The following is a 12,040-nucleotide window of genomic DNA, read 5'->3' as shown; positions in this document are numbered from 1 at the left end:
CGCTTTTTCCGGTTTTATCTTACTTTTTAAGTTACGCGATGAAATTGCGATAAATCCCCTTAAAGCACTTGTTTATGCTTTATTGCTGGAATTCTTTTCTCTCTTCGACTCCTTTCGCCACTTCGCGATAATTGAATCTAATGGATTTTAGCCTCCCGGTTTTCCCAGTTGAATTGTATTTTCCACAAGATTAAGGGCCAACGCTTTTATTAATACATTTTCAAAACTATAACAGTTTAATTAGGAGTAGTTTCGCTTTGAAATTAACAACAAAAAAACGAATGACAATTTTCAAATGACACCTCGCCAATTTGCTTTTCTAGTTTTTTTCACTGCAACGAGTTTTATAATTGCTTCGCGATGTTGTTTTAAAAATATACAAAAATGCTCTCGTATAAAAAAATTATACAAACAAACAGGGTAAAAAGGCATTAAACCGGTCGGAAAGGTTTTATCTTGTAAGCTCCCGTTTGTTTTGTACATTTTAATGACTCCTTTAGTTTTCCTCGCTTTGGTAGATAAATTTATTTTTTTATTCGTAAAACAACTTATTTTTAGATATTTGATACTAATGTTGCACTAGTCAAGTAAATTAAGACACAAGGGTAACAAAGCAGCATAAAACTTGGCAGTAGTTCCTAAGGATTAATACCACCTAAAAAAGGCCTGAACAGGACAAATATTTATTTTATGGAATCAGTAGGGCAAATTAAAACGACTCTAAATTGAAAAATTATTCTGGCGGACTAGAAAGTACCTGGAAAAACGTAATAAATATTTACATTACAAAAACAGACTTATAAAGTTAATTAAGAGCAAGTACTTGGCATTAGTTCCTACAGAGCAGTTCCGCCTAAAAAAGGCCTGAACACGACAAATATTTATTTTATGGAGTCAGTAGCGCAAATTAAGAAAATTCAAAGTTCAAAAGTAGTAAATTAAGATCCTACAATAAGTTATAAATGAATCTTACTTAGCAGTGGTTTCTAGGGAGCAATTCCACCTAAAAAAGGCCTGAACTGAACAAATAAAACAGAACAATTACTTATATGACAAAAACGCAAAGCAAGTGCATTAGAACAAGTTTACTTGACCCAAGTTTCTAGAAGAACATGTTTACAATCATTTCAAGAAATTAGGCATACTTAGACCACTTAAAAGTATTTCCTGAGCATTTGAAACGACTTTATATACTTAGAATATTTACATCAGTCTAGTGTAAACTTGGATGAAAAACTAATCTCCCTAAGAGGCATTTGGATCTAATATAGAGCTCTTCAAAGTAAACTTCCAACTTCTCTTTTAAATCGAAGTAAGCTTATCTGTGAATGAAGCCATAAGGGTGCACCTGGTAAAGAATGATACAAATTCCTTGTTAAATTAATTAAATATAATTGCTTATTCGTGTAAACTGACAAACCATTAACGAGAGTTTGTTTTCCCATGCAAAAATCTCGACAGATCGAACCTGTGCACGTTGGTGGTCGATTTAAAAGGTGAACAAACCCAAAGAGTCGTAACTAATCCGAAGACAATACGGTCCCATCTAAAAATTACTTCTCGACTTACAATAATGAATTAGTCACAGCGAATAGTCCAATAGAAAATAGTCCTTAATTTACACAGTAATTATCATGGGCCACTCTATTACTGGAGCGATTATCCAATAGTCCGGTCGCAAATGGAAAAAATATCTCCAACCTCATTAAAATTATCTATTTTATAGGCCGATCAAACGTAAAAAATTAACACGCCTACAGAGCGTCAAAAGACCATAAATAAATGAACAATTTGACTCGTTAGCCGTCTAAATTAAAAGACCCCATCCTGGCGGCATCTTAATGCCTCATAATTAATTCAAAACTTTTAATATCCACGTTTCAAATCCGACGCTTCTTCATCTTAAATATTAATAAGATAATGCATGGCGTCAAATGATTAATGGGCGTCTTGTAACTAAATTGATTTTAATAATGTATCAGTTTATGTTTAGGCACGCCGAGACCCAATGGCGTTCGTACATTGAGTAACCGTTTTCTTTCTTAAATTCATATTTATTTATAACTCTTAGTTTAAGTTTAATAATCGTATGAATTATATGAGACACCGCAAGTATTTGGGTCAACGGGGCATTCAAATGAGGCACATTTTTTTTTAAATGGTAATTGAATATTATGTAAGAGTTTGAATACAATGCAAGTAGTGTTTTGAAAATTAGGATAATCTGGTGCTTGTCGTAAGGGTTTTTTTAGCAATAAATGTTTGGACTATTGGTTTGTCGTAAAATAATGGTAATATAAGTCGCTGAAATAAGGTAGCATTTTAAATTTAGCTAATCCTTTTTGTCATATATATCTTATATAATTAAGTTAAGATTCTATTTTATTACTTAAACGCGCATACTATAAAAGTCCGCCCACCGCTGCATTGAGAACACTTAGTTCATCATAACATAGTGTATTTGTTACTGTTTTAGTGCGAGCGTTTATGTCTGAAATTACTCAGTAGGGTGCACAATTCAAATTAACTGCCTTTAATTCGACATTTCGCCATTAATGATGGCATAAAGTATGAATTAACCTAAGTATTTATTTTATTACCTATAAGAGTCACGGACTATAAAAGCACACCCAGCATCGCTTTGAAAAAGGTGCAAAACGGTTTTTGTCTTATTCTAAATTATAACATAATGCCACCGTTGTAGTCCAAGCGTTTATGTATCAAATTGCTCTATATATTTAAAAAAAAAAATGCTGAAAAGGTGTTTACAAATTTGCAATAATACATGATTAATAAGATTATCTATTGTCGGCCATTTAACGTTTTTCGATGATTTTTTATTCTATAAACGTCAAAAGTTGTTCATCCACTGTTCTCGTTTGTCGCCATATTAATTTCACTCACAACCTGATGATTTAAGAAACCATATTGATTATTTTAAGGGAACCGTAATTTGGTAAATGTCAATTATTAATAGCTGAAAGATAGCTATAGAATATATCTATTTTAAATCAATAAATCCAAAAAGAGAAATGCCTGAAAAATGGGAATTAACTACAGGCATTTAAATAAAAAAATGAATGATAAAATCATATGCGCTTGGACTAAAGGATTAATAAGCACGCACCTATGGTTTGTATTGGCTTAGAGTGCGAGAAAACATGCGCAGCATGTCCAGAGCAGGCGGAGTTTTGTAGTCCGGGCGTGTATGATATGACAATTAAAAATAGAATATTAAATGTTATAGTGGCTTGGCTTTCGATATGAAATACTTTTAAAATAAATTTATATCTGTGATATCTGAGAAAAAAATTAACTGATGTATCTCATAGGTTACAAAAAAAGCATTTGATTGAGTGCAACGTCATAAACTCGTTCCAATATTGAGGTGATTTGATATAATTCAAATAGGTCATCCAGCTGTACTTAGAATTGTCACATAAAACCCTTCGAGGTATATGAGAGGAATGTGACCTATTTTCACTGTTTAACATTTACTATAGAAAATATTTTCCAAAAAGTGGCACTATGGTATGCAGAGGACACAGACCTAATAGAAGATGAAATGAATGACCTCCAAAGGCCTCTGGACATACACGGCCGACTTATGGGAATTAACAGCAACATAAGAAAGACAATATGAGGAAGGCAGAACCAGTAAAAAAGTTTGACTTGCTGGGAACTTGGTTATATGAAGCCTGGTCTTTAGCTTATTAATGAGATTCAAAAACGTCTTTATGAACTTTGACTTAGAATAAGGTTATCAAAATGTTATGTATGGTACATGCAGTTGTATGGTATTGAAAGCTGGACATTGAAGAATAACACAATAAATAGGCAAGAAGCATTTGAAATATGGATTATTAACATTTCTTGTCTCTTCTTAAAGTTGTAATAAACAAATTGAAATAACGATCGTAAGCGCTTGTACTAAAAGAATACAATATGCGCAGGATATGAAGAGATGCGGTAGGTTCAGTTGTATAGTCCGGGAGTATCTGATAACTAAAAGTTAAATTTGGATAGTGGACCTGCAATATACAAAAATGAAATGCGTGCACGTTTTTAATTAATGTTTGTCATTAGTTAATGTTTTTATTATAAAATTTAAATAAGTGTTTATTTTATTACCTAAACACGCAGACTGTATAAAAGTATGGCCACTACTATGCTTAAAAACGTCGCACAACATTTTATATTTCACTCTTAATCATACCATATTGTATTCATCTCTGTTTTAGTCCAAGCATTTATGTATCGAATTGTTCAATAAGGTTTATTTTTTTTAATGCTGAAAACGTAATAAATTACGTATGTACAAAATTATGTGTAATAACACGTGTAGTATTCATCACTATTTTAGTCCAAGTGTTTATGTTTCAATTTGTTCAAAATTTTTTTAACCGCTGAAAACCAAGTAAATAGACTTGTGTAAAATTGATTTTCCTAGCAACAATTAGTTATTACTAAATTTCTAGGGCATCTTTTGTTATTCGGTAAACTTTACATTACGTACTCATTAATTGTTATTAAATAATATGAATTCCAAGTAAATTGGTATTTCGCTTAGTGTGCATGTTTTTTTTATAGATGTATACATCATCATAAGTCGATAATTGTTGTATTGTGACTTAAATAGACTCAGTTTTCCACGTTTATTATTTTTTTCCTTTAATTGCGTAGAACTGGTACTTAAAATATCCAAAATCCAGGCTATTATACCTGCTTGAATGAATATTTAATATTTAATAAAAAATAATCAGATCATATGTCATTGCTTCACATTTCAAGGTAGAAACGCGTTATAATAATATTCAAATTAATTAAAAAAAAAAAGATATAAAGCTCGAAACAATTAATTATGAAATAATAAATTAATTATAATTAAGAAATTGAAATGAAAATCATAAGCGCTTGGACTAAAAAATTAATAAGCATGCACCTGTGCTACTTGTTCGCATTGGTTTAGAGTGAGAAGCAATATGCGCAGCATGTCAAGAGTTGCGGTAGGCGATGTGTAGTCCGGTCATATATGATAATTACACATAAACTTTTTAAAATTGAATTTTAAATCTTATGCATTATATGAACTAATAAAATAAATTTGGTTATCATTCGTACTATTTGAAGAAATACAAACTTATTACCAGGTAGCGGCCTGTGACTAATAAAACTCGTTTGTTTTTTCTCAATATTTGGTCCTATATTTTAGTGACTTATTTAGGAGAAACTTCAAGACAATAAAAAGTATGTTTATATATAAAGGGTACGACAAAATGATAAATTGATTTATTTTTCTCTTAAACAAAATTACAGTCAAAAGAATTACTCTATCCTAAATAAAAATTGCAACTATAAAGAACAATAAATATGACTTACATAAGAGAGTCAGTCTAACATCTCAAACGTAAAAAAGGTAAACATTTTCAATATGAACTAACATATTTCTTTTCAGCACAAAATTAGATTTAATTTAAATAATTATATTGCAATGAAATTATGAGTGAAAAAAATAGAATTAAGTTCAGGGTTTATTTTATTACATAAACACGTGCACTATACAAAAGTATTGCTACTCTTAGGCTTAAGAATGTAGGCACAACACTTTCTATTTCAGTTTAAAGCATACATATGTATGTGTTTATTACTGCTTTAATGTTTAATAAGAAATAACCAGTTTATCTTTTATTAACTAATATTTCTTTTTGTTAAAATTATTAAATAAAAAATATAATGAACAAAGAAATAAAGTTCAAAAGCGCTTGGACTAAAAGATTAATAAGCATGCACCTGTGCTACTTATTTGCATTGGTTTAGAGTAAGAGGAAATATGCGCAGAATGTCAAGAGTTGCGGTAGGCGTTGTGTAGTCCAGGTGTATATGATAATTAAACATACAAAATGATAATAAATGTGTGTTTTTTTTTCTTAAAAATGTTAATCGTTAAAGTGTCAAACGGTGTTTTTAAAAAACCATATATTCAAATAAACCTGGGCGTGGTCAGAGAACGAACAGGGGGAGTTCGAGAATGCATTTTTTTTTAATTAATATAGTATTTAATAAAAAATACATTATGAGAAAACCAGTGCTTTTAAATTGAAAAATAATTCCACACCTCCGTACAAAATTTCCACATAAAAATAATTCATTCTTCTAAATTAAATTTATAGCGGGCCCAAACAGAAGGTGAATTCACCGGGGTAACATAACCTGAAAAATTAATATTAAAATCCATTGAAATTATATTCAGGCGCTTATATAAAAGATACAGTGAAAGTAATTTTATTTATGGCTCCTTCCCAGTCGATTTTTTGTATACTAAAAGACCCGCCGAGAGGGTACAGAACGTTTCATAAGTAAATAAAAGAGAGGGCACAAAAAGCTGCGAAATGTATACCGGATTTATATTTCGGTACTGAACCGACGGGGGGATGTTTTCTCCCTTTCAGGCGATATTCTTTATTCGGATTCGCTTTATACTGGGATTATCCGTTTAATCATTAATCTGACATAAATGTCCTATTAAGACACAAAATTACCTTAAAAAAAATCCCCAATTTAACAACTTCTTTTTTTTGTTTCAGATCATAACCCTCAAAGCAATGCTGTTCCTCCTGTTCATCTCACTTCTGCTACCAGGTCCAAGCATAGCAGGCAGCATGCTCGGCTGTCCCGCAGGCTGCATGTGCAACGATGACACTTACGTGGTCCATTGTGAACGAAGCAAACTGGATGTCATCCCCATAACCCTGAACCCTGCCATCCAAAGACTGGTGCTACGTAACAACAAGATCAAAACGGTGGACGCCGCATTCCAATTCTACAAGGATCTACAGTACGTTGACCTGTCTAATAACCACTTGGTAAACATACCTACCAAGAGCTTCTTTCACCAAGAGAAACTCCAGGAGCTGCACCTGAACAAGAACAAACTTTCCTCAATTAATAACAAGACTTTTCAAGGCCTTAAGGCCTTGACTGTGCTGAACTTGCGAGAGAACTTCCTGGAAGAGCTTAGTCAAGGGATTTTCTCGATACTTCCAAAGCTTGAGGAGCTTAATTTAGGACAAAACCGGATATCCAAAATTGATGCTTTAGCCTTTGATGGTCTGTTGGGCCTAAGGGTTTTATTCTTGGATGACAATTTACTTACCTCAGTACCAACTCCGTCATTCCCAGTGATGAATAGCTTGGCTGAACTCCACGTGGGGCTCAATGCCTTCCACTTTCTACCTGACGACTCCTTTAAGGGTCTGAGCAAGTTATCCGTTTTGGACCTAAGCAGCGGCGGAATCACTAACATAAGCGAACACGCCTTCCGAAGTTTAACTGGCCTAAGAAACCTAAATCTAGCCGACAACAGACTGAAAGAGATCCCAACCAATCAGTTGAGCTACTTATCTCGCTTAGAGGAGCTCACCATTGGGCAAAATGAGTACGTCACTTTACCAAAGGGAGCTTTTAAGAGCCTGACCAACTTAAGAAAGCTAGACATTACCGGTGCTAAGAACCTAGAACATATCGAAAAGGGAGCCTTCACAGATAACATGAACCTAGAAACTATATTGCTGGTAAGCAATAAGAAGCTGGAAAACTTAGACGAGGGTGCCTTAGTGGGGCTACCGAACCTTCGGCACCTGGTGCTACGAGAAAACGCTTTTAAAAGCCTTCCGGAGTCGGTGGTGTCGTGGAACGAGTTGCGTGCACTAGAGCTCACAGACAATCCAATAAATTGTGACTGCCAACTGCTCTGGCTGCTAAACCTCGCTAACCAAAAGAACTTAACGAACGTGCAGTGCGCCAGTCCGTTAAACTTGCGCGATAAACCATTAAAATCCTTAACCAGTGACGATTTGGGTTGCTCCTTCGGCGATCCGAACCAAAGGGTCATCATAGTAACTTTCTGTGTTAGTGCCGTAATTCTTTTAGCTGTATTAGGGTTGTTTCTGTTCAGGTATCGGCTGAAAGTACGAGATGCTCTAAAGGATTATAAGTTTAATAAAAGGGCGATCAGTCGCAAGGAGCACGAGTACCAAAAGACATTTTCGGAGGATGAGTACACGTTGAGAACGGGACAGTTGCCGATCAAGCATATTCCTGTAACAGAGTTGTAGCTAGAGTTGAGCGCGCCGCCCTCAGGGGTGTTTTGTCTGGAGGGCGAAGCGGGGCGGCGTGCTCGGAGCCCTAGGGGTCCTGGGGGCACCTTGCCCGCCACCGGGTTCACTTATATTCGCACCAATGATGGCGCTTGTAGGGCGCATTCGATGCGGACTCTCAATATTATCGATCCCGGTACTTGTCCGCGCAGGTACGACTGTCCTAGTGACTTGTTTCCGCCTCGTTAAGAGAACAAGTTTAATTTGTTGATTTTAGGCCTGTAGAGGTCTGAGGAAGAGTTTGAGATTTTTTTTTGTTATTAAAATCAACAAATTAGAGCTTGAAGCGTGCACAAAGATCGGTTGGCATCTTAAAATAATTGCGCGGACTGAGCAATAAAAGAATGAATCCATTCCACAAAATGTGATTTTTTACGATATAAGTATAAGACTGTACAATATAGATTTGTAAGATTTTTTTATGGTTTTTTTTTCTGTAAATTATAATTAATCGGTTTGTAAAGCGTGTTTGAATCGACGACCATGATGTTATAAGGCTATTATTAAACGAAATAACTGGAAATCGCACTCTCCGCTATAAAAGTGTCACAATTCAAAAATACATTGTTTTGAGAAAATTGATATTGAAGAATTAAATTCATGTTGAATTACTATAACAAAATACAAGTTTAAATGATTTAGACAAAAAAACATACTTAGAAAGCGCATATTAACAGCATGTCTTCTAATTGTTGAAAAAGAGTTAACTTTCTTTAGACGGGGATTTGAGGTAACGACGGCTTTAATTTTTTATAAGTCTTACATAACATTCATAATTGATTATGGAAGTTATTTTTATGGATCTGCCTTCAATAGTTTAGTACTAAAGGTAGATAGGCCTTACGTGCTATGCGCTCTACACCTGTTTTAATTGAAGCATTAAAACCTCGTTTTAATTAAGGGGTAGCTTGATGTGCTCCATGTTTCTTATAAAACAAAAATATTTAAATACAGAACTTTTATGCAAAATTTATAAATTAAGCCTTTCATTAGAAGCAAGCGCAGATAAAAACGTAAAACCCAATTAGTGCGCCATCTAGTAAGAATTCATCAATCAAAATAGAAGAACTTCATTGTCGTTTAAATGACATTTAGTTGACATATGACAAGCCTTCAGATAGATGATTTAGACTGATACAAATTAGGCTACATTTACAGTGTTATGTGTACGCCTTAATTAAATCTTCTGCGCATATTTTGGACGGTTTTCTTTCTTAAAGTCTCTAAAATTCTTAAAAATCAGACTATGGATTGAAATTAAATTTCTTTCCTAAAAATAAATTGGCAGATCATTTCAATTTGATACGTTTTTTAATTTATGTGCAAGATGTTAAAAAAATCAGGTTATGGGGTTATATTTAATTATTTTCCTAAAAATTATCACCACATTTGAAAATTTGTACACAGATTGCACACATACCAAATTTATACCATACCAACATTGATACCAAATTTGCACAAATTTGTACCAAATTTTTGCTTTTGGACACCTATTTCAGCGTTTTTTAAATTTATTTACACGGTGTTAAGAAAAATCAGCTTACGGAGTGTAATTTAATGTTTTCCTGAAAAATTATCACCATTTGCTCATTATTCAAAAGCCAAAACACTTATAGCCTAATTAATTCCATTAGATAACTATTTTAACATTTCTAATTAATTTTCTTTATAAAAGTTCTATGTGTCCAGACCCTTATACAACGTATGCTCTCTGAGTTTTTATTTTTTTTAATAGAATATCCCAATTCATACTCTCACATTTTTTAATGGCACTTGAAGGTTTTCACTATTGGCTCGGAAATTATAAGTTTGTTCATGCAATTTGCTGTCCTGCTATACACACTCTTAAATAATTGACTTATGACAACTTTGACGTATGGCGTATTGACAACAAAACTGAAGCTGCGTTTACACTTTCCTTGTTTTATAGGTTCGGTAAATCATAAGCGGGCTGTCATGTCCCCGCTTTCCTTAATGAATTGGGTTCAATAGTTGGACCCAAAAAAAGAGATTTAACAAAGAAATTGTCGAACAATGATCGAGAGGAAAAAAACAGTTAAATGATTTTGACGGGCTACAAAGCAGTGAAAATTTAAATTAGGACTATTTTGTAAGCTGTGCAGTACCATAAATTTTTTAATTAATTTTCACGATTGTCTCAGAAATGACAAGTTGTCCGTGCAATCTACAGCACGCGTATTTTCTGTCCTGGCTTACATACTTTTGAGTAGTTGACTTCTGACAACTTTGACATGTGCCTTATTGACAACTAAACTGAGGCAGCGTTTGCACTCCTGGTTTTATACAGGGCGATTTTTATAAGAAGGTCATGCTTTTGGGGGATGATAGGGACATTCAAATATAACTTTTGATATATGACACTATGGGTCGGAAATACTTCAGAAGCAAAATACAGGGGGTTAAAGTTTTTAAAAAAATTAAGAAATTAATTTTTAGTTTTTTGACTGTTTAAGATATCGGTGTCAAATTTTCTCAATAAAGCTACCTAATAAAGATACTTTAAATGTAAAAAGTAAATGTTTTAGTTTCAACCAGTGGCATAGATCAGATAGGCATTAGAGTAATTTTTTAATAAAAAAAAAATTGTACGTAACTGATAATTAAAAATTTTAAGAATTTTATTTCATCATTTTATCAGAATTTAAAAATAAATAACTTTAATAAAAACTAAGGAAATAAAATTTATTGGATAACGTTAAAAAATACTAAATAATAATTAATAATTAATTTAAAAGGTGCTCAAAGTGGCCGCCATTTTGTTGGATACAGAGCCTGCAGCGTAATGTTAAATTGTCGTGAATTTTCTGAATAACTTCACCCCTATTTTTAATTTCGCCTGCAGCTACTGCAATGCGAGCCAAAAGATCATGTTGATCTGGCACAGGTGTAGAATAAATAAGTTGGTCCAAATGACCCCACAAATAAAAATCACAGGGATTTAAATCGGGGGAGCGCGCTGGCCAAGCCACTGGGCCTCCCCTCCCAATCCAACGTCTAGGATATCTTTGGTTCAAATATTCCCTGACAACGCGACCATAGTGTGCCGGACAACCATCATGTTGAAGCCACATTATTTGCCGAACATCCAATGGCACATCTTCTAAAAGTTCAGGCAGTACATCTCGAAGAAAAATCAAATAATTCCCTGCAATGAGACGAATTCATCAATCAAAATAGAAGAACTTCATTGTCGTTTAAATGACATTTAGTTGACATATGACAAGCCTTCAGATAGATGATTTAGACTGATACAAATTAGGCTACATTTACAGTGTTATGTGTACGCCTTAATTAAATCTTCTGCGCATATTTTGGACGGTTTTCTTTCTTAAAGTCTCTAAATTTCTTAAAAATCATACTATGGATTAAAATATAATTTCTTTCCTAAAAATATGCCAAAGTAATTCAGTTTGATACCTATTTTAGCGTTCTTAATTTATGTGCAAGGTGCTAAAAAAAATCAGGTTATAGAGTGAAATTTAATTTTCTGCCGAAAGATAATCACCATTTGCTCATAACTCAAAAGCCAAGAAACTTATAGACTTAAAAATTGGAATAGAAATTGCCTATTTAATTCCATTAGATAAATATTTTACCTTTTCTAATTAATTTTCTTCATAAAAGTTCTATGTGTCCAGACCCTTATACAACGTATGCTCTCTGAGTTTTTATTTTTTTTAATAGTATAACCCAATTTATGCTCTCACATTTTGTAATAGCACTTGAAGGTTTTCACTATTGGCTCGGAAATTATAAGTTTGTTCATGCAATTTGCTGTCCTGCTATACACACTCTTAAATAATTGACTTATGGCAACTTTGACGTTTGGCGTATTGACAGCAAAACTGAAGCTGCGTTTACAC

At 33.4% G+C, this 12,040-nt stretch overlaps 1 protein-coding gene across 2 annotated transcripts in view; it reads left to right on the top strand.

Annotated features, from left to right (window-relative positions):
* Nucleotides 1-8,573, top strand: part of LOC126743828 (insulin-like growth factor-binding protein complex acid labile subunit) — a 185,307-nt gene extending 176,734 nt beyond the window's left edge. For both annotated transcript variants that reach the window (XM_050451056.1, XM_050451057.1), the window contains one exon: nt 6,585-8,573. In XM_050451056.1, the coding sequence (XP_050307013.1) occupies nt 6,585-8,114 (1,530 nt within the window). In that variant the 3' untranslated portion in view covers nt 8,115-8,573. The remainder of the gene's footprint in view (nt 1-6,584) is intronic.
* Nucleotides 8,574-12,040: the final 3,467 nt, after the last annotated feature.

This window comes from Anthonomus grandis, chromosome 13 (assembly GCF_022605725.1).
Source record: "Anthonomus grandis grandis chromosome 13, icAntGran1.3, whole genome shotgun sequence".
NCBI lineage: Eukaryota > Metazoa > Arthropoda > Insecta > Coleoptera > Curculionidae > Anthonomus > Anthonomus grandis.
This window is presented reverse-complemented; position numbering and strand designations above follow the sequence as displayed.